The following is a 21528-nucleotide window of genomic DNA, read 5'->3' on the forward strand; positions in this document are numbered from 1 at the left end:
CGAGCTTCTTGTCACAGCTTTATTACTCAACTTTTTATCTTATTGTTAAATAAAATGCAAATAACAGTGTAAGATTTTTAAAAAAATAATAATAATCAATAAATTAGTGCAGCTCAGCACGTCGTCCGGTCCGCAGCCTTTTAAAGTCGTTTGCGCCGCTGGGCAGAGTGGAATGTCGTGCGTACTTTGGAAGTAAAATGCATTTGTTAATTTCACATAATAATAATAATAATATCTGCACACTAGCTGGGAAAGGATGCAAATATTTGCCACTAGACCGGCCAAGTAAAGAGCGTAGCTCAGCAGAATTTGACACTTTTCCGCAGCACTGCAGTTTCCGCACGAGAGCAGCTAGCAGCTGGAAGCCGAGACCCCCCCCCCCCCGGGCTCCATCCTCGCTGCTCTCGCGCTACGCTGCCCCTTTTTTAGTTCCAGGAAAGGTTTCGGTAACGGCTAAGACTGCGCACATTTTGGAAAATCTACACCTACGCGAGTTCGTCGGCAAACTCCGCCATGATGTCGTGCACCCAGATGTCGTCGTCTTGCTGCGACGTGTCGACCAGGAAGACCGTCAGCTTTCTGTCCCAGGGGTCGGCGGCCTCCTGCGCCGCCTCCAGCTGGGCCACCAGGGGCTTCTTCTCCACGTGGTTCCTGAAGACCATGGAAGCTTCCTCGGACCAATGCCTCGTTTTCACTCCTGGGGGGGGCGCGGACGTCGAACGGTGGCGGGTAAAAGTCGCCGGGCGCGCGCGTCGGCTTTCGGCCGGAGGACTCACCGGCCAGCTGGGCGGTGATACCCTGGAAGGGAAGCTGCCGGAACTCCTTGTTAAGAACTCTGAGCTGCGTGCAGCTGACCAGCTCGTGCTTCCCGTAGTCCAACTCGTAAACGGACACCAGCCCGTTGGTGAGAACCCCCTTGACTAAAACCCGATACCAGCTGCGTGGGGGGAGGAGGAGCGCGTTGAGGGAGGTCGCGTGAAGTCGCCACGGACGGGTCCAACTCACTTGCACTCCACTTTGGCCGCGTAGACGTGATTCTTCTGCACGTTTGGCGGCCTTTGGTCGCTTTGGTTGTAAAAGAGGATCATCTCCCCCATCAGCACCACCAGCTTGTACATGTCCCTCCAGGGCTGGAGGACAAAGTGGCCCGGATGGCAAGCCACGGATACGTAGACGTCCATGTTGTTTCCTGAAAGTGGTACCCAAAAACAAAAAACAAAAGTCTTCAGTCTTTTGCCCGAGTCAAATCATGGAAATCGGCAGGTTTTTTTCTGTTCTCTTCATTTTCCTATTACGCTTTGTACTAATGCGGATCTTTGTTGACTCGGTTTCCTCTAACGCTCTTGGGGCCGTGTGACACGGAAGTCTGAAACCTTTCAAGGATGACCTGTATAAGGACGAGAAAGACGGACAACCGGGCTTCTTCTCACGCCGAACTTTGGCTAACTCGGAACACCCGCCGGGACGCGAGTCTAAATTCACACGGAACATCTTGACAAAAAGTATTAAAAAGAATGCAGTAAAAAGTCAACCTGTATGAAACGTATCAAACAATGTGCAAAAAAAAAAAAAACACTTCGGATGATGACCTGCAGGGGGCAGCTCCAGCAGGGGTGGAAGCGCGAGGGAGGGCGAGGGGGACGGCTGCGCCCCGGGTGGGCCGTCGGGGGTCGCGCGGGGGCTGCCTTTCGCCCCGGACGGAAGCCTCGCGAGATGAGACCTGCCCGCAACCGGAGCGGACCTCGGACTGCCGTTGCTGACGTCGCCGCTCGAGGTTTTGGCGGGCGCGCCGAGCTTGATGGGACTGGAAAGAATTGCAGTCACGCACGTTTGATAATGGAAATGGTTCAAGTGGTTTCCGTGTGACCATTGCAGAAGACGAGTTGGAAAAGGACCTGTGGCTGGTCAGGTAGACGTCGGGTTGCTGCTTGAACAGGTCCAAGCGGGCCATCTGACGGTTGAGACTACATGCCGGGTCGTGGAAGTTCTTGTCAGCGAAGAGGTGAACAGAGACGCACTGTTTACTCTTGTCCACTCTGGCCACCTTGAGGGTCAAAGTCAGCGCAAGCAGAGGGTTTTCGTCGGGCGACAAGGCACAGAAGGCGGCGACGGGTGAACGTTGAATAGACGAGACGACGGCAATGCCTTCATGCTGCAGTCGGTGGCGTTGAGAACTTTCTCCCGAAGCCACTGGACGGCGTCAGGAGTCCACGACCCGACGCTGGCTGAGACGTCTGCCAGGCAACACTTGACAGCCTAAATACGATTTCAGGGAGAAGATATGCAATGGCTTTTTTTTTTTTTTTTTTTTTCACTGTTCACTGTCAAATTGATGCCAACCTGCGGCGGGAGGGCCATAAGGTCACGGAGGAACTTCTGCGGGATCTCCCTGAGCTCAAAGACCTCCACGGAAGCCTGGACTCCCACGTCGAGGAAGACGATGTCCAACACTCTGCTGCCGTGCAGGTTTGTGATCTGACGGCAAACGGAAACGCGTCAACGGCGTCCCGGTTGCGGCGCTGCGGTGCGGTGAGCGTGCCAGTTTCTTCTTGACCAATGCGCCATCTCACCTCAACACGCGACCATTTGCCTTTGAAGCGAGCCATGCATCTTTTCCCGCAGAAGGGTCTGGACACCAAGAGCTCTGACGTCACCTGATGGAAACATAGAAATAGCGCATTCGCCGCATGACCCGGCACGTACGGTACAGGTCAAAGGTTTCCCAACGCCCCACAACCGCAGATGGTGTCATTCGTTTGGAACGCAACTAACGCCAAGGGGGGAAGTTGGTCACGTTGCCCGACGGAGACCACCGTCCGTCCGCAAGCGGAAGACGCGCCAATTTTCATTATTTGTTTTTGGTTTCTTTCCCCAGGCGGCGATGGCGTTTCCTTCACTTCACCGCCGGCCGCCGCTCGGCTGAAAGCGTGTTTACCCAAACACTGACGCAAAGCTTTAAATGAGAGCGCCGCTCGCACCCTAAAGTGGCTTGGCGACGCATCAAATCCAGATTACCACCCTAATCCCAATCTGTCCACTAACTTGAGAGGGCAAAGACGGACGGGCTTTTTGCAACGACCCGTCGACGTGCGCATCCAACTGTAAAACCATCGGAACACGCCGAGCGCGGCGGGCCGTTAACCTGCGAGGTGAAGTACGTCTCGATGTTCTCCAGGACCTCGGTGAGCTTGGCGAGACCCCTGGAGGGTATCTGACAGGAGAGGGTCCCGTCAGAGCAGACGCTCGTGACGCTCACGTTCATGTAGGCGCTGTTGACCTTTGAAGGATGCAATCTGTGAGTCAAGCAAACAGACCTGGTCAAAAGCGTCTCCCTGTACCTGCAGGGGACTGCTCAGAGTCTCGTCCTGCAGGGCTTTCATGCAGGCGGCGTTGATGTTGACGTCGTCATCCTGCGACGTGTCGTACAACACCATCAACGGGGTCTGGCTTCTTTGCAGGACTTCGGCCAAAAGGATCCGCCCGCTCGCCATCGCCTCAAATGTCGCCAGCACGGCGGGATCCTGGCAGAAGGGCTCCAGGCCTGGACACACAAACGACGGACGCTGAATTCGCTGTGCTTTCCCCCGAACCAGAACACCATTTTGTCTCACCCGCCAGTTGGCCCTTGGTGGCTTGGAAAGGAAGCTGGAAGAATTTCTCGTGCAGCTCAAAAAGTTTCGCTTTGCCGACCACTTCCGAGAAGCCGTGATCCACAAAGTGCACCTGGAGATCCGAAAGGGACGATTCGCAAATTCTGTTTGTCCGTTCACGTTTTTTTTTTTTTTTTATTCCAAACCAGTGGAAAGCTCCCACCTTAACCTTGTCTCCCACGAGCTCGCAGACCTGAGCCCTCAGAACTTCCTCTTCCTCCTCACCCTTGACCGCCACAAGTTGGCCCGAGGATGGAGATGAGCAAGGATTCATCTTGTTCCTGTCCGGGCTGTAAAATTCCCGCATTTCATCCTCCATCCGCTCCTGAGCCTGCGAGTAGCTCTCGCCTATGTACCTTTGCGCACACATGACGGTAGCGCGTGATCCGTCACGTCATTCCGTCCGGTCAAAAAAAAAAAAAAAAAAACGGAAGCTTCTTTTCTAACCTTATGACAACTTGATTGGTGTTTGCGGCTTCCACCGCCAGCACAGACGGATACTCGTCTTTGGGGACGTGCAGGGCAGGCACCGGGTAATCACAGAGTCTCTTGGCCTCGTCCCGCTTCGCTCTCCGCTCCTCCTCAGCGGCCGTCGAGCCTCTCCTGTTCCAGTTCTGGTCTTCGGCTCCTCCTCCGCCGCCGCTGCTCCTCCGGTAAAGGATGGCCCTCTTCGGGTTGTCGGGCATCGGGTAGTCCACGGTGCAGATGTCGGAGAGGAGCTGAAGGTCGTCGAGGACGTGCCCGGGCAGTTTGGTCTGATCGAAGCAAGAAAGGGACGGCAGCGTGACATTTAAACGTTTGGAGCGCACCGGAAGGAATGAAAGTTCCGCTTCCACTGACTTTATAGGCGTCCTGGAAAAGCTTGGGCAACGCGTGGGCCCACAGGCCGCTGGAGTACTTCAGCAGCAGCTCCTCCAGCTTCAGCTTCAGCTCAGGGCTCAGGGAAGCCGGCGAAGACGGGGGGCCGGGCGACGACGACGGCGGCCGAGAGTCGGAGCGTTTCAGTTGGGGTTTCTGGTGGACGGGGGACTGCGGGGGTGCGGAGCTGGAAGACGTGGGGGCGGTGGTCTGAGCCTTGGCGGGGTAGAGAAGCAGCTCGGACGGGTTGCTGCTGCATGTTCGCTCTACCTGGGGGGGAAAAAAAAAAAAAAGCGATGAGACGCTCACTTGACGCTGTGGGATTACGTTGCCGGAGGACATACAGTGCATATGTGCTTCCAGGTCTCCAGGTCTCTGATGGCCTCAGTCGGCAGGTCCTGGTTATAAAGTTCTTTGTAGATCTGAGGCAGTTTGGACACCCAGAAGCCATTGCTGTACTGGGACAGAATATCCTTAATGCAGCTCTGGACCTGCTGAGGGTTGTAGACTTTGCCTTTGCCACAGTCCAAACTGTCATTTAAACGCGAAGGTGCTAAAGGATGAGCGCACACGCAAGCACACAGGACCACATATTGACAGTGTTTAAGGGAACCGAGCAATGCTGACGCAGATCGGCGCGAGACCGAAGTCGACGGAAGTGAGAGCAGAGAGAGGTTGTGTCGGACTCACGACTCGTCTGTTGCGAGTTCCTGGAAAGGTGGGCCTGTACCTCCTTCTGGAACCGCGACGGGAGTGTCATCCTCTTTTCCGACCTGGACACAGGACTTTCGTCTCAGTCTTGGGTCTCCAAGGAGAGCTAGCCCACTTTGTGTCACGTCGTCAAGAGCCCGAACCTAAAGGTCAGTCCCGTCTTAGCGGACTACATTTCAACTGAAAGATCCAGAACAGCGTCAACGTCAGGTAACGCTCGGCCCCTTTTTTTGGGGGTAAACTCAAACATTATTGACGGGCGGGCCTTGAGATACGAGCGGGCTGACCTCGCCCGCCCCCTCGAAGATCCTGCCAATCGTCGGACTCCTTTGTTTCCTCAGACGTTGCACGGCGGCGTAGAACTCGATTCAAATGGCGAACAATTCTTCGAGATGTTTAATTCCACTCAAAATTCAAGTTTCGTGTCAAACTAAAAGATAAAACAAATACTGCCACAAGAGCGGCCCGCTAGCTTAACGCCAAGATAACGTGGAAAACGCAAGTTGCGGTGACAGAAGTGACACTTATTTGAACACAAACGGTGGAGAAACACATGTAGACAGCTGTGACAACACTCACAGGCAGGGATTCTTTACCCTGTCTGAAAAATGACCGGAACAGAACAATGGCCTTCCCATCTTTGAATGGATGGAGAAGGAAATGAAAAAGTTGGGAGTGCACGCAGGCTCAATGGAGGATCTAGAGGACTCCATCGGATGTGCTGATTCACTCTGTACTGGTTTTGATGCGTTAATCTACCAGAGAATGGAGGGGGATCAGGACGGCGTGCAAGCGCCACCCCCGCCCCGCGAGCCGTGCCAATACGCCGGGACGCCCCCATTGTGCTGCCGAGGGCCACGGTGATGTCAGTTGTTTTCCCAGTTTCCGAAAAAAAAAAAAAAACTGCGGCTGGACTTGATTTCACAGAGCAGCTTACCTTCTGGGGGGGGTCTGGTTGAACGTCTTTTGGTGTTGCGAGGCCGTCCCGCTCTCCGCCTGCCCGTCCTTCGGGTCCCTCGACCGTCTCGAGTCCCCGTGGCCGGCGCCGCCTCTCGCCCCGCCGCGTCCGCGGTAATTTGGCTGCCTCAGGGAGGTTTGAGGTTTTGCTGCGGGGACAGACACGCGCGTTGAGACAGCAACGACGTCACACAGAGAGAGACTGCCGCTCGACTCTCCGCACCGCAGTGTAAATGCAAAGCTCGATCTCCCGGTTTTCCCCCCGTCAGTCTTCACATTGTCCTCGTCCGGACTCATTTACTGACCGTTGCCGTGCGCATGAGTGTCAATGCTCGTCTTGGGACGCACGCAGAGTGGGGTCCGGGCCCCCCCGCAACCAAGAGTCGCCGTCAGCGATCGACATTTTCCGCTCCTCCTCGGCCCTCGCTGATCCCGTTAAGCCGCGACCGTCCCTCCGACGCCTCAAGAACGGATCGATCTGCCGCGCGCCGACGACAAACGTGAAATCCCGGAGACGCGAGTCATGTCAGCTGACTCGCGGTCCGAGGTCTTGCTCTCCCCGAATAGCGACGGCGAGGCTGACGCACGAATCCGGCGTTGTTGTTGTCGTCGTCGTCTGGCGGCTAATTCGCAGCCTCTCGGGCTGACTGTCATTGTCGCTCGGGGGTCGTCCCCCCCCCCGTCCTTTTCTACGGTCCGTCCAACACGCGCACCGGCAATTTCTTGCGTTTCTTCGCCCCCAAAGTGCCGTCTCTCTCTCTCTCTCTCTCTCTCTTTCTCTGATTCAGTATTCTGCAGAACCACACACCCTAGTGGAGAGGAGTGTCTCGCGTTTGAGACGGCGCGTACGAGTGTGAGGATGAGGGATTGTTTTGTAGCATGATGTACGAAGCTTGAACTCAAGCTCATTCGAAATTTGTAAGACACACACACAGAATTATTTAAGAGTTGGATTCTACCATTAAGGACGAGCAGGGCCGTCGGTTTGACCCTCATCTGGGTGTTCACCAGGTGGGGTCGCCCGGTCTTCTTGGAGCCCCGCTGGCGGGCCATCACCTTGGCGACGTGGGCCGCGTCTTTGTCCGCAGAGGCAAAATACGCCGCCTGGAAACACGAAACGGCCGCGTTAGTCACGACTGGCTGCTTTTTTTTTTTTAAAAAAAAAAAAAAAAACAATCGGCAGTCGGCCGTAGGCTCGGTTTTCCTGAATCTTCTCGGGAGCGTTTGCGAGTAAGCTCGCACCTCTCCAGAGCGGCCGCGTTCCACGTGGACGACAGACGGCATGCCGGCCAGCAGAGTGTCCAGATGGTCGTGTCCCATCTGCTTATGTGGAATCGGTTCACCGGTCAGCTCCTTGTACTCGGACTGCAGGCGCGACAGCGACATTCCGCCCTTGTTGGCCTGGAGGATGACCCTCAGCATTTTCTTGACCAGCTCGCCGTCGGACATCGTCTGCAAATGACGTGCACAAAAGTTCCAATCGGTCACACGACTTTTGGAGTTTGGACGTGAGCCGTCCATCAGTGACACGAGTGCTGCAGCGACGAGTATTCAAGATGCCGCAAAGTCAGTCCGAAAGTCAGAAGGAAGTGAAAAAATTTGGGGGGGGGGGGGCTCAACAGGCCTTCGGGGGACTTCAAAAACTTTTTTTTTTTTTTAAACAGTCAGTCGGCACGTGATGCAACTTTGAACACAATGACAGCTGGCAAACTCAAACCCTTTAAACTTTTGTGCTTTTCTCATACAGCTGCAATTTGGAACAAGGCCAAAAACTGCAGTGAGTCCAAGTCGGGGTAACTTTTGCACCACAGATGAAGAACTTTCACGCGCAAGAAATGAAACTTAAGAATGACGTAACGCGTCACGCCCTGTTCCCAACGAAAAGTATCTCTACACCCCCCTCCCCCTCCCCCAGCACCCCATCCCAGAGTGTTTTCTGCGGTTTTGAAATATTTGAAACTATTCGATACACCCCCGTTGACAAACGTAGCGAGGGTAGCTCAAGGTTGAAGTTGCCTGGAATTTGAAAATGCGATTACCGGAACTTAATCCGTCTTTCTTTCAAGATAAAAACCCAGGAACGATCCGCGTAACTTTGATTTTGCAAAAATCAATCGTCGACCGGCGCTACTTTGAAAATGAAAGTCAAGTTAAACTCGGAAAAAGAAGAACCGAACCAAGCAATTTGGACAGCAAACGTCAGCGGGATCGCTCACCACTTCCAAATTTGGCAGCTTCGGCGTCGGCGGTGTCGGCTCGGCGCGGCCGGTGTGGTTCTGTGGCTGTGTGCTCGTCACGCAGCCGGGACGGGCACAGCCTCCCCTCCGCGGCCTGATTGGTCCCTTCCGCCAGGCAGTCGGGATCACGACAAGCCCACGTGCAGGCCGCGCGGCGCACCCCCTGCGGACCAAAACAACTCGGGTCCAAAAGCGCAATCACAACTCGAAGGCTCGGCCGGGGTTCGAGGGATTGCTGCCCCCCCCCCCGCAACTTTCAACGCAAACACAGCTGACGATACACGACGGAAACATTTTTAAAAACTGCACAAATGGGAGCGACTTTTTCATTGAACTTCACAAGACTTTGAAAAGGCGGACAAATAATGCGAAGTAATGCCGCGAGGGGGCGCCGCTTCAACTCAACCTTTGCCCTCGTCATGCCACCGGAAGTGAGGCGCAATCGTCTTATCGATAAATCCCAGCGTCCTAGTACGTCATTGATAAAAATCAAAATTTCGCAATGATACTTAACATGATAAAAAAAAAAAAGGATGAATATCGCGCCTCAAAGTGTGATTGTTTCAAGAAACACAGCAGCGGTCGGAAAGTAACTCTTGCGCGACGCTCCGGGCCGAAGGGTGGCGCTAATGTCCACCGACGCCTCCGTTTAAACGAAGGAGGCCACCGAAGTGGGAGCAGGAGCGTTTGGAAAAGAAAAAAACAGCAACGAGAGCAAATCGAGTCAAAACGACGAGAAATAGCTGAAAAAGAACCAACCGGAGTCAACGTTGCGACGAGGGGGTACGCCCGATGCTCGCATTCTAAACGTGAGTGTGAAGGGTCACGACTTGAGACTTTGACGTGACTTCTCCTGTTGAAGTGAAGCAGATCCCGGACGTCCGGCCGGTTTAGCCTGGTTGACATTTTAGCACAAGAAGGAGGACGACAACCGAGAGAGGAAAACGTGCTTCTCTCCCGCTATGCGGTGTCTGCCTCACTTAATAATGATAAATGTCTTGTTTCAAGAGCAAATGTCTTGTCGTGAAATTAAACCAAAAAGTTCAAATGTGGGCAATGTCACGTCACCTGGAAGCAGCCGTCAATGTTGACATGGGGAAATGTGTCGCTCGCCCTCCCTCCGTCCCTCCGTTTCCCTGACGTTTGGTGATGCGCCGCTTGGGCCCCTCCTTTACGTCTTTGTCCTTTTCTTGGAGAGGAAGGGAAAAAGCAGTGGCGTTCAGCAGTTTTTCTCAGATTTCTGAAACTACCCGCTTAGTCGTTTTTGTTTTGCTTTTTTAACACCGTGGCTATGAACAGGAGACATTCTTATACACCCCAGGTAAGGACGGATGCCAAATGTCCAACCTTGCAACATCAGACCACTGCATTTCATCAATTTGTTTCATGTGGGACACTCACCATGTTGCCGGAGTGCCCTTGACTTCTTGAGTTTAATCCTGGTAGCTGTAGAGGAGATCGTGATTTCCTGGCGTCTGTGAATCCTTCTCGACTTGTTTCTTTTCCATCCCGTTCGGCTGCCCGAGTTCACGTGTCCTGCTCGCTTTTCAATGGGGTCTTTGTTTGAGCTGGGCCAAGTCAAAGACAAGATATTGCGGGGTCGATGACATGTGACTGGGTGCCCAGGACCAAAATTCTCATCGTTTGTTAACCTTGTTATTTAAGAGAATGTCTTCAAATGAAAACACTGTGAAATCGTTGCGAGTCATTAAAATGTAATGCAAAAATTGGTATTAAATAGTGATTTTTTTTTTTTTTTTTCCAGCTGACGAGCCCATTGATAAGCAGAATGAGTGGCGGGGGAAGTGTGGAAAGTGGAAAACCACCAAAGGTAACTTGACTTTGACGGGAAGAAAACTTGAATGGAAAAGTCAAGCATTTGTGATGTAAATAGTTCTTCTCCCCTCTTCTCCTCCGAGCTCGGTTCTGTCGTGGACGTGATCGGGAAGGACCAGCGTGGCACCGTCGCCTACATCGGAGCGACCCTCTTTGCCACCGGGAAATGGGTGGGCGTCGTCCTCGACGAGCCCAAAGGCAGGAACGACGGCAGCGTGCAGGGGAAGCGCTACTTCACCTGCGACGAAAACTATGGCATTTTTGTCCGGCAGACTCAGGTTTGGAAGATGTGCGCGACGCCGCTTAAGAAATGAACGTCACCGCTGATTTGTGGCGCCGCGCGCAGCTCCATGTGGTCGACGACGGCTCCGGCGCCGCCTCCGCTGACTCTCCCGACGCCGGCGCGTCCAGGGTCCTCAGACAAAAAGGTGACCTTTTTCTTTGCCGTGCGTTCGCGGAGCCTGAAAATTCACAAAATATGAATTTGTCCCAGCAGAGATTGCAGAGACTCCCAAAACTTCTAAACTGGTAGGTCGTCATCATTGATAGCAAGTCCTTTTTTGAAGAATTTAACACAAAAAAAAAAAAAGTGTGATTTTAATCTTTTTCAATACTTTTTCCAGACACCGATAAGTGCAAAGAAGGTAGAGACGTTCCCATCCCTTCCCCCACATTTCTTTGCGTTAACCCACCTCAACCTAACACGAACCTGCTCCCTAAAAAACTCAATTTAATTGCCGCAGTCTCCGAGGCTCTTTTTGCGCATATATATATATATATATATATATATATTTTTTTTTTTTTTGGGGGGGGGGGGGGGGGGGGGGGCTTGTGCACATTTTGTTGTATTTTTGTGAAGGCATGCACATCGTTTTGACAAATTGCACGAGGTCCGACGTCGCTCGCCTTGGCTTTTGAAAAGTACAGACTTACTGACACGCTTTGCCATTCTTGTCGCTAATCTCCGACCTTGCGATCCTGGCTGCGTGCGCGCATTCCTCCGTCGCTCTCCAGTTCTCGACCCGTCGTTCTGCAAAGGTGAGACGATGGTGAAAGTCCATCTTTTCGTATGAAGGGTTTAGTTTTGAGTGAGGAAAGGGGGCATTGTAAACAAAACTTAGTTGTTTTGATACACACAGTAACACGGTCTTTATGATCACATGGTGGCAGTGGAGCACGCCAAAGCGTCTGGCGCCGGCCACCTCCCTCCCCTCCCTCTTGGTACGCCCCCCCGGCCGCTCCAGCCTGCCACCCACGGTATGCTCCGCCACTTGACGCGTCACGGGAGGTGGTGAAGCATGTGGTGCGCGAGCACGAACGGGTGCATTTCGGCCGCTTTGGCATTTACTTGACGAACTCATTCAGGAGGCGCACAAGGGGGTGTGAAATATGCGGTCCAGCCGAGTAGAATGAATGCGACGATCCCGTTCCGCTCTTGGCCCACGCACCTTCTTTTGTCAGGTGTCCCGTGAGAGTCTGTCATCTGGGGATGTCAGCGAAGTGGGCCAATCCCCCCACCAGGGTGCGCTGGGCGCTCCCGTGGCTCCTCATCTGGGTGGGATGTTGACGGAGGCAACGGGAACTTCCGCTCCAGCTGCTCAAAGCAAGGTGAGTCACAAATGAGAGATGCAGGATTAACGCTGACCGGGATTTGATTCGCATCTGGGTTTGACTCGTGCGTCGTCGTCATTTTCACGTGGATGTATTTTTAGTTACGTTGGGCGAATGAAAAACAGATGGCGTAAATTTATTCCCACCGAGTCTCGGGGAACGAGAATAGGTAGAACTCGCTAACTGAACCCACGTACCTTTTCATTTGGCCAACCTGCATCTTCCTTCCCGTCTGCCGTTTCCAGGAGGAGGAATCGCTGCGTGCCCAGGTCAAGGACCTGGAGGAGAAGCTGGAGACGCTGAAAGTGAAGCGCACGGAGGATAAAGCCAAGCTGAAGGAGCTGGAGAAGCACAAGATCCAACTGGAGCAGCTGCACGAGTGGAAGACCAAAATGCAGGAGCAACAGGCGGAGCTACAGAAGCAACTCAAAGAAGCCAAGAGGGTACTGCAAACGATCCCCAATTTTTGTTACTTTCCAAACCGGAGAGGCTCTTCGTTTCTCTCCAGGAAGCGCGTGACGCTCAGGAGGCAAAAGACCGCTACATGGAAGAGATGTCCGACACTGCGGATGCCATCGAGATGGCCACTCTGGACAAAGAGATGGCTGAAGAGCGAGCGGAGTCGCTCCAGGTGGAGGTGGACACGCTGAAGGAGAAAATGGAGGAGCTCTCCATGGACCTGGAGATCCTTCGACACGACATTTCAGAGAAAGGTCTCTTCTCGACTCATTTGCCTCGCAAGCAACTCATCGCAGACTGTCGCAAAGGCAACGGTCTACGTCTGTTTCTGCTGCAGGATCGGACGGCGCAGCCTCCACTTACCACGTGAAACAGCTCGAGGAGCAGAACAGCAAACTTAAGGAGGCCTTGGTCAGGTGAGCAGGGACACAGCAAAAACACTTCAGAGAACAATCTGACAAGGTTGTTTTGAATACTCTGTTTTTCCTCAGGATGCGTGACCTGTCTGCCTCTGAGAAGCAGGAGCATGTGAAGCTTCAGAAGCAGATGGAGAAGAAGAACACTGAAATGGAGACCCTGAGGGCCCACAAGGAAAAACTCCAGGAGGAACTCAAGCAGGCGGAGGCCACGGTGGACGAACTAAAAGAGCAGGTGAAGCTCTCGCAGCAACATGAACGCTTACTCGCCAACCCGCCCCGGTCTTAGCGCTCCTATCCGTGTCGCGTACCAGGTGGATGCCGCCCTGGGATCGGAGGAGATGGTCGAGACTCTGACGGAGAGGAACCTCGACTTGGAGGAGAAAGTCAGAGAGCTGAGAGAAACCGTTAGCGACCTGGTGAGTCTGGTTTTACGGATATCATTCTTGGCCACTGTCGTTCAGTGAAACGCGATCTTCCCGCTTCAACAGGAGGCAATCAACGAAATGAACGACGAGCTCCAGGAGAACGCCAGGGAGACCGAGATGGAGCTGAGGGAGCAGCTGGACCTGAGTGCGGTAAAGGTCCGAGAGGCGGACAAGAGGGTGGACGCTGCCCAGGAGACGGTGGCTGATTACCAGCAGACCATCAACAAATACAGAGAGCTCACCAGCAGACTGCAGGTGGCTCCGGATCACGTTTTGTTGCGGTTAAAACTGTGGAGGCTCGAAAACTGATTTAGTTTCATGTGCACCAGGAGGCCAACAAAGACCTAATGGCCCAGCAGAATGAGAGTAGCGAACAAGTCCAACAACCTCCCACAGAGCTGTTTGACTTCAAGATTAAGTTTGCAGAGACAAAGGCGTACGCCAAGGTAAGTGGAAGACGTTTGTCCAAAGTCCACAGTGCGGATTGATTGCGTGCGTTTTCAGGCCATCGAAATGGAGCTGAGGAAAATGGAAGTGGCTCAGCTGAACCGGGAGGTGTCCCTGCTCACCTCCTTCATGCCGGACTCCTTCCTCCGTCACGGTGGAGACCGTGACTGCATACTGGTGCTCCTGCTCATCCCCAGGATCATTTGCAAGGTAGGAGGAAACCATTTCGAACCCCGATCCGCTCGGCCGAGCCGTCCAGTTGCCGTAGCGTCTGCACTTGGCTCGCGTAGGCCGAGCTAATCAGCAAGCAGGCACAGGAGAAGTTCGATTTGAACGGGAACCTGGGCCAAGGCGCGACACTCAAAGGGCCTCCTGGGGAACAGCGCAGTTTTGCCTCTGGATTGGTGTACTCGCTCAGCTTGCTGCAGGCCACATTGCACAAATATGAGCAGTAAGTCACGAGTAGTCACATCACAAATAAGTTTTGGTCGTTTAAGTCACCAGAAACCACCCGTGAATGTCGTCTGTCCTTTCTGGTTTCAGAGCTTTGAATATGTGCTCGGTGGATGTGTTCAAGCACATGGGTACGCTCTACTCTGAAATGATATTTCACGAGCGCTCGCTGGATTATTTCATCGACCTGCTCCACAAAGACCAATTGGATGAGACTGTTCAGGTGGAACCACTGACCAAGGCAATCAAGTACTACCAGGTGAGACGACTTGCTGTGCGTTCCAGAAACATCCTCTTCCTCAATAATCGAATCCTGCTGAGTCGGTTTTGCTCTGCCCTCTAGCAATTGTACAGCGTTCACCTAGAACAAGATCACAAAGAGGACTGCACTATGCAACTATCGGATCACATTAAGGTAGCGGTTTTTCTGAAGCGGTGCCGTTTTGAAGGAGTGACGCTTGACAAAACAACTTGGAATTCATCTTCTGACCCTCAGTTTACCCAGAGTGCTCTGGACTGTATGGGAGTCGAGTTGGCTCGTCTGCGGGCGTTCCTCGCGACAGGTCAGCAGAGCTCCAAGCTGGCTGTTCTCCTCAAGGACCTGGACACATCCTGCTCAGACATCAAGCAGTTTTGTAAGAAGATCCGCCGTCGAATGCCCGGAACTGATGCCGTCGGAGCACCGGCTGCTCTCAATTTCGGGCCACAGGTAAGAGCTTGTGCACATTGATCTCATATGGGCCTTAATTACGGTAAATGCGTTTTCCATCAGGTGTCTGAAGCGCTGACAGAGTGCAGACGGCAGCTGACCCGCGTGGTGGCAGTGCTCCAAGAGGTGGCGGCAGCCGGCGCTCAGATGGTTGCACCGCTGACTGAGCAGGAAGGTCTGAATGCTCTCAAACTGGAGGATAGCGCATGCCAGGCTGTGAAACAGGTAGAGAGGCCTCGTGAAACGGTTCATTTGGGTCAACTGCGCACGGCTCGAGCGTCGAAGGGGTTCTTTTCTCCCCCACCCAGGTGTACGGTGCCCATGGTCTTCATGGCACCGAGTGCCTGCGTCAGTCTTGCAGTGCAATTGTTGCTACTATGAACAAGATGGCCACCGCCATGCAGGAAGGAGAGTATGATGCAGATAAAAGACAGGCCAAGGCATGTGCGTCTGTTCGTGTCTTTCATGAATTAGGACAATTGTCGTCATAGTTGGACTGTGATTCTAACCTCAGACTCCTCCAGTGGAAATGAGAGCAGCCACGGTGAGAGCGGAGATAACTGATGCCGAGGGCCTTGGAGTCAAACTGGAGGACAGAGAAACGGCAATCAAGGAGCTGAAAAAGTCCCTCAAGATCAAGGTGGAAGAGTCGGGCTTTGTGTTCCAAGTTCTCGAATAAACGCACCTCTTGCAGGGAGAAGAGCTGAGTGAGGCCAGTGTCCGTCTGAGCCTTCTGGAGAAGAAGCTGGACACATCCACCAAGGATGCGGATGAACGTGTGGAGAAGATCCAGAACAAACTGGACAAGAACCTCGATCTGCTGAAGAAAAAAGAAAAGTGAGAAGACTTCTCGTCTGGTTCTGCCACCCACTGCCTCTTTCTAGCGCGCTGGCTCACTTTTTTTCTCCTTTTGCGACGCAGAGAGTTTGAGGAGACGATGGACGCTCTCCAAGCTGACATCGACCAACTGGAAGCCGAGAAAGCCGAGCTGAAACTGCGCATCAATAGCCAATCAAAGATGACCATCGAAGGCCTGCGAGGTGTGCCCGCGTCCGGAATGGCCTCTGTTCTTCAGGGATCAGCAGGAGGTAGATTATGTTTTGCGAGAGAATAACATCCGTACGTCGGCCGAGGTGAAGAATCGGGTTTGTCCCCATCGCTGGCAGGAGGACCAGTACAGGTGGTGGACTCTCCTCTTCTCCAGCAGCAGCTCGAGGCTCAGAGATTGGGAATGAAACACCTCAAGGCTGAAAACGTCAGACTGAAGGTATCCCGGTGTAAACGGATACGCCTCCGATTCTGGAACTTCTGTTGGCGTGACCAAGCGCGCCTTCGCCATTCAGGCAGAGAAAATGAGTGCCCAGCTGGCCGCCCTGCCTCCACTGTGCCCGCCCAAACTGCCCCAGGTGGCCAAAGACGCGTCCTCGCCACCAGAGGGATTCAATACGGGCATCTACCGCCGGACGGACCAGCTCCTGGCGACGCTTCTCAAGCTGAGCGCAGAAGTCAAGGTGGTGGACATCACCGGGAAGACGTCAGGTGAGTGGACAAATTTTGCTCCCCTTTTGTTTCTCTCCATCCCAAACCTTGACAAGTTTCCCTCCTTTCCCTCTAGTCAGTGCCAGCGCCCAGCTGCTGGAGCAGACCACCCGCCTGCATAACCTCAGCAACGCGCTAGCCAAACTCAAGGTAGAACCATTTGAACGGCAATTGAATACGTGCTTCTGAATCGTTACCTTCCTGCAGGGTGAAGTCGCTGAACACGTCGTGTCCTATCAACCCGGAGCGAAAGCCGCTTCCGACTTTGCAACCTTCCCGGTCTCCTCGTTCGTCAAGGTGAGATCTCGCGCACGCCGCGGCGCACACGTGTCCCGGACCCACATGTTGTCCGATTGCAGGCAAAAGAAGAGAAGAAGGGCGGGACTGTGTTTGTGGGCCGCGTCGCCATCCCGTGCCCTCGTGGACAGGAACAAGTCCACAGTCTGGTCCTGTCGCAACGGCAACTGCAGCAAGTGCACCGCCTCCTCATGGTGTGAAGGCGCTGCCGATTCTTGTATTCTTGATTCTACTTCAAGTTTGGATTCATCGTTAATGACATTGATTTAAAAAAAAAAAAAGTGACACCACAGATAACATTTTTTGTCACGCTTTCCATTTACGGGGGAAAACCGTTAACATTTCTACTTGCCGCAAATGCAATACGTGTAATAAAAGCAATCGCTTGTTAAATTAACTGCTTCATGAGTATTTGATGCCTGTATTGCCTGCTCCTACTGATACTGATAGAAAAAACAGCAACACACAATTCATGTAACATTGACCTTTGCAATAAATACAATATCCGATTCGAGTACCGTGCCGCATTGAAAAAAAAAAAACAACAATTTACCTCTAATGCCAGGACTGTGCAAATTCGGTCCTGTTATAAATCTTCTTCTTCTTTTCCTTTCGGCTTGTCCCGTTAGGGGTCGCCACAGCGTGTCATCTTTTGCCATCTTGGTCTTATCTCCTGCATCTTCCTCTCTCAACACCCCAACTGCCCTCATGTCTTCCCTCACCACATCCATAAACCTTCTCTTTGGTCTTCCTCTCGCTCTCTCTTCCTTGACAGCTCCATCCTCAGCATCCTTCTACCAATATACTCACTCTCTCGCCTCTGAACATGTCCAAACCATTGAAGTCTGCTCTCTCGAATCTTGTCTCCAAAACATCCAGCTTTGGCTGTCCCTCTAATGAGCTCATTTCTAATCCTATCCAACCTGCTCACTCCGAGCGAGAACCTCAACATCTTCATTTCTGCCACCTCCAGTTCAGCTTCCTGTTGTTTCTTCAGTGCCACCGTCTCTAATCCGTACATCATGGCCGGCCTCACCGCTGTTTTGTAAACTTTGCCCTTCATCCTAGCGGACACTCTTCTGTCACATAACACACCAGACACCTTTCGGCAGCTGTTCCAACCTGCTTGGACCAGTTTCTTCACTTCCTTACCACACTCACCATTGCTCTGGATTGTTGACCCTAAATATTTGAAGTCGTCCACCCTCGCTATCTCTTCTCCCGGTAGCCTCACTCTTCCCCCTCCACTTTTCTCATTCACGCACATATATTCTGTTTTACTTCGGCTAATCTTCATTCCTCTCCTTTCCAGTGCATGTCTCCATCTTTCTAATTGTTCCTCTGCATATCACAATATCTGCGTACATCATGGTCCAAGGGGATTCCAGTCTAACCTCATCTGTCAGCCTATCCATTACCACTGCAAACAGGAAGTGGCTCAGAGCTGATCCCTGATGCAGTCCCACCTCCACCTTAAATTCCTCTGTCACACCTAAGGCACACCTCACCATTGTTCTGCTGCCATCATACATGTCCTGTACTATTCTAACATACTTCTCTGCCACACCAGACTTACGCATGTAGTGCCACAGTTCCTCTCTTGGTACTCTGTCATAGGCTTTCTCTAGATCCACAAAGACACAATGTAGCTCCTTCTGACCTTCTCTGTACTTTTCCACGAGCATCCTCAAGGCAAATAATGCATCTGTGGTCCTCTTTCGAGGCATGAAACCATACTGTTGCTCGCAGATACTTACTTCTGTCCTGAGTCTAGCCTCCACTACTCTTTCCCATAACTTCATTGTGTGGCTCATCAACTTTATTCCTCTATAGTTCCCTCGGTCCTGTTATAAATGTAAATCAGAAATTAATTCAGAATGCAATAACACTTTAATACGAAGAGCACATTTGAAAACAATGAGCAATACTTCAGCAATAAAACTCAAACCAATTGAAGTGGAGAACCGACCACAAATGGAACCCTTTGTGCAGAACACATTGGAACGGAAGTGGACTAACAGTCCACCTTGTTCCAAGTCTTAATAGAAATCGGGCACGTGGCGAGCATACGGCACGTATCGGCGGCTGGCGTGCCGCGTCCTCATCGCGTAGGGGCGGGGGCCGTCGTAACCTGCGACGTAACGCACGGGCTGTAGAAGGCGCTCACGGGGCACGGCCGTCGGGCTGCCAGCGGAGCCTGATTAAAGCGTAGCACTTGCGCAAAACTTACCGTTTGGAAGTGGGCGAGGGTTAACGTCGTACGGCGCGCTCAAAGCGTCGTCCCTGCGCCAGTGCGGCGCGCTGGAAGCGTCGTCCCTGCGCCAGTGCGGCGCGCTGAAAGCGTCGTCCCTGCGCCAGTGCGGCGCGCTGAAAGCGTCGTCCCTGCGCCAGTGCGGCGCGCTGAAAGCGTCGTCCCTGCGCCAGTGCGGCGCGCTGAAAGCGTCGTCCCTGCGCCAGTGCGGCGCGCTGAAAGCGTCGTCCCTGCGCCAGTGCGGCGCGCTGAAAGCGTCGTCCCTGCGCCAGTGCGGCGCGCTGAAAGCGTCGTCCCTGCGCCAGTACGGCGCGCTGAAAGCGTCGTCCCTGCGCCAGTACGGCGCGCTGAAAGCGTCGTCCCTGCGCCAGTACGGCAGCGGCGCTGGCTTACTTTCAAAGGGAGGGTGAGGCCACGCTGTGGAACGCAAGAAGAAAGATAGCAAAATGTAGTACATCATAGATATTTTTCACAGGCATAATTGGTGCCTCCCCAAAATGTTTCCAATTGCCTATATTGATCTTGAAAAAAAAAAAAAACAAGCTAGGATACCAAAACAGCTTCATATCATTCGTCGTCATATTACAAGCTCAGCCTTAAAAAAATAAATGGCTTAACAAATCAGGGTGTGTGATTTTTTTTATGACTGCAGATGATGCATTGCAATATTCGTGTCCCTCATTTAATACCGATTCAGCTCCTGGACAGTGGGGGGGGGGGGGTGAAACAAACAAACCTCCTCCTCCCCCGTGTGTATTCTTACTTTTGTACTCCAGTCATAAGTTATGACTGTGGAAATGTGAAATTTTCACATGTTTTAGCAGACTTCCTTGAGACCTATTAAACCTTTGCACGGCTAACTACGAATGATATTTTACCCCCCCCCCCCCATAGTCGAGCAGAAAGCCACCATTGAATGAGCTCTTCAGTACTGATCCTGCAGCTTCCGCATTATTATTATTATTATTAACTTCAACACGTCTCTTACCGACACGTTCGGGAAAACCTTCCCGGTCCGGCAGCTGGCGAGCAACGGGAACGTCCTCTAAAAGAAGAGAGCGTCAGCACGGACGGAAGCGGCCATTTTGGCGAGGCGTCTCGGTCATCACCGAGAGAAAGAAGCGGCAGGTCGACGCCCCAGGCGTCGGCGGCGTGGAGCGACAGCAGGGTGCTTATCCGGCGGTGGGCCAGGGCGTTCCAGTGGACGCCGTCGTCGGTGCGATGCCGCAGGGAGAAGCGGAAGTGGAAGTGGAGGTCCAGCACGTCCACCTGGGAGGCGGCGGCCAGGACTCCGCTGTAGAAGTTGGCTTCGATCACGTCGCGACGCAGATTCGGAGCTTTGTGGGAAATCTGACGTGGAGCGGACGGCGACGGTACGACTTTGGAAATCACAGCCATCGATCCACGTTCTCAGAATGTTTGGTTTTTCCACAGCTCTTAAACGCACCTCAGGGACCAGGAACGCCCCTTTGATGCGCTCTCCCAGGGGCATGGCGAGGCTCCAGATCACCAAGCTTTCCTTCGGCAGGATCCCGAGCAGTTCTTTAAAGAACATCTTGAGGTCGTCCCTGTACTTGTCCACCCACTCTGAAGTGTACCTACGATGACACGGATATAAAAAAAAAAAATGACTGGGAAGCTGCGACATGAGCAGAAAATGTGGATCCTCCCACATGACAACTGACCTTGATATGTCCCAAACGCAAGAGTTGACTATGAGCAAATCTGGTTTCAACCCGTGGCGGAAGTCCTCCATGATGCTCTTCGTGTACTCCGAATAGATCCGCGTCACGAAGTAAAAGCGGACCAAATGGTGGGCGGACCGGTACTGCCGGACCTCCCGGTACCCCGTCCCGTTGTGCATTTGGCCCAGGCGACCTCCTTCCACCAGCCAGTCCTGTTCGAAGCTCATTTCGCCCTGCGGAAAGATAGTTGAGGAAGAGGAAGCGGAGCCAGCGCAACAACTCTCGCCATCGCTTGCCTTTCTTTTAAGTTGTCCCACGCTGAGGTATTCGTCCTTCTGTAAAAGCAGGACAAGATCTTTGTAGACGGACCTCTGAACTGGGGAAACAAGAGAGCATGCGCAAAAGCTACACGGTCAATTGATTCAAAATTCTTTTTTTTTTTTGCTCCGATGGACTTTTTACACTTGTTTTTGGATAGAACAATGTACTTACTGGAGTCTCCCACCACCACAATGAATTTGTTGTGGAACAGCTGGCTAACCTGCTGGTGGCTCACAAGCTTCATTTCGTCCTTAATTGTTAAAACGAAGAAAAAAAAACGTTTCTCTTTCAAAAGGAGGGCTTTTCATAATCTTAAACACGAACATCAGAACCGGCAGGTAGAAATAAGCTTACAAAATAACCCCGACACAAATCGTGACGGCAACTAGCATCAATGCTAATTTCCCTCGCAACAGTACGTACCATTACGCGAACGATGGGGGGATGAAAATCGGCTCACTTTAGCTTCGTATCACCGTAAAAGTGAGGCCCGACTTGACTGGGGGAAAAGCACAAAAGCGTGGACTAAATCCTGACCTGCTGCTGCGTTGTTCGCTTGTTTTTGGTTTTTTGTTTTTTTTTTTTTTGGTTTTGTTTTGTTTCCAACCGCTAATTTGAATGGATGAACCGCCACAGGTGCCGCCCCTGATTGGGAGAGCGTGT

General features: G+C 52.7%; 3 protein-coding genes and 1 long non-coding RNA gene across 7 annotated transcripts; 1 reads left to right on the forward strand and 3 right to left on the reverse strand.

Moving 5' to 3' along the window:
- Nucleotides 1-5: 5 nt before the first annotated feature.
- On the reverse strand, nt 6-9606 carry tdrd7b (tudor domain containing 7 b). 4 transcript variants are annotated; one of them, XM_061809070.1, is made up of 22 exons: nt 9482-9606; nt 9173-9266; nt 8393-8576; nt 7419-7628; nt 7136-7280; nt 6157-6325; nt 5199-5281; nt 4853-5061; nt 4491-4778; nt 4098-4405; nt 3814-4006; nt 3612-3723; nt 3339-3541; nt 3143-3277; nt 2571-2654; nt 2341-2475; nt 2146-2256; nt 1896-2044; nt 1590-1804; nt 1006-1189; nt 777-937; nt 6-697 (listed from the first exon to the last, which is right to left on the reverse strand). In XM_061809070.1, the coding sequence occupies exons 4-22, from the start codon at nt 7623-7625 to the stop codon at nt 486-488; spliced, it is 3303 nt and encodes a 1100-aa protein (XP_061665054.1). In that variant the 5' UTR covers nt 7626-7628; nt 8393-8576; nt 9173-9266; nt 9482-9606; the 3' UTR covers nt 6-485. The 4 variants fall into 4 exon arrangements, with proteins under 4 accessions (XP_061665054.1, XP_061665052.1, XP_061665056.1 ...); XM_061809068.1 differs by lacking the exon at nt 9173-9266 and having other exon boundaries at nt 9482-9580; XM_061809072.1 differs by lacking the exon at nt 9482-9606 and having other exon boundaries at nt 9173-9440.
- Nucleotides 9596-17073, forward strand: LOC133494857 (dynactin subunit 1-like). The gene is made up of 31 exons (XM_061809067.1): nt 9596-9734; nt 10179-10244; nt 10333-10527; nt 10596-10677; nt 10746-10777; nt 10873-10893; nt 11264-11287; nt 11420-11506; nt 11711-11857; nt 12106-12303; nt 12369-12573; nt 12657-12735; nt 12811-12970; nt 13050-13154; nt 13227-13418; nt 13493-13609; nt 13668-13820; nt 13901-14061; nt 14154-14322; nt 14407-14478; nt 14560-14772; nt 14836-14997; nt 15081-15212; nt 15287-15412; nt 15467-15609; nt 15694-15860; nt 15939-16039; nt 16116-16311; nt 16388-16461; nt 16519-16608; nt 16671-17073. Exons 1-31 carry the CDS (start codon nt 9705-9707, stop codon nt 16806-16808), a joined length of 3837 nt encoding a protein of 1278 aa, XP_061665051.1. The 5' UTR covers nt 9596-9704; the 3' UTR covers nt 16809-17073.
- On the reverse strand, nt 10580-11838 carry LOC133494870 (uncharacterized). Its single transcript, XR_009793429.1, has 3 exons — nt 11698-11838; nt 11183-11279; nt 10580-10710 (listed from the first exon to the last, which is right to left on the reverse strand). It is a non-coding gene; the product is annotated as an uncharacterized LOC133494870 (long non-coding RNA).
- A 1326-nt stretch (nt 17074-18399) lies between the features above and the next one.
- fam113 (family with sequence similarity 113) lies at nt 18400-21519 on the reverse strand. Its single transcript, XM_061808617.1, has 9 exons — nt 21289-21519; nt 21037-21115; nt 20841-20920; nt 20545-20777; nt 20307-20457; nt 19969-20209; nt 19848-19904; nt 18839-19276; nt 18400-18739 (listed from the first exon to the last, which is right to left on the reverse strand). Exons 1-9 carry the CDS (start codon nt 21289-21291, stop codon nt 18648-18650), a joined length of 1374 nt encoding a protein of 457 aa, XP_061664601.1. The 5' UTR covers nt 21292-21519; the 3' UTR covers nt 18400-18647.
- Nucleotides 21520-21528: the final 9 nt, after the last annotated feature.

Source organism: Syngnathoides biaculeatus, chromosome 21 (genome assembly GCF_019802595.1).
Source record: "Syngnathoides biaculeatus isolate LvHL_M chromosome 21, ASM1980259v1, whole genome shotgun sequence".
NCBI lineage: Eukaryota > Metazoa > Chordata > Actinopteri > Syngnathiformes > Syngnathidae > Syngnathoides > Syngnathoides biaculeatus.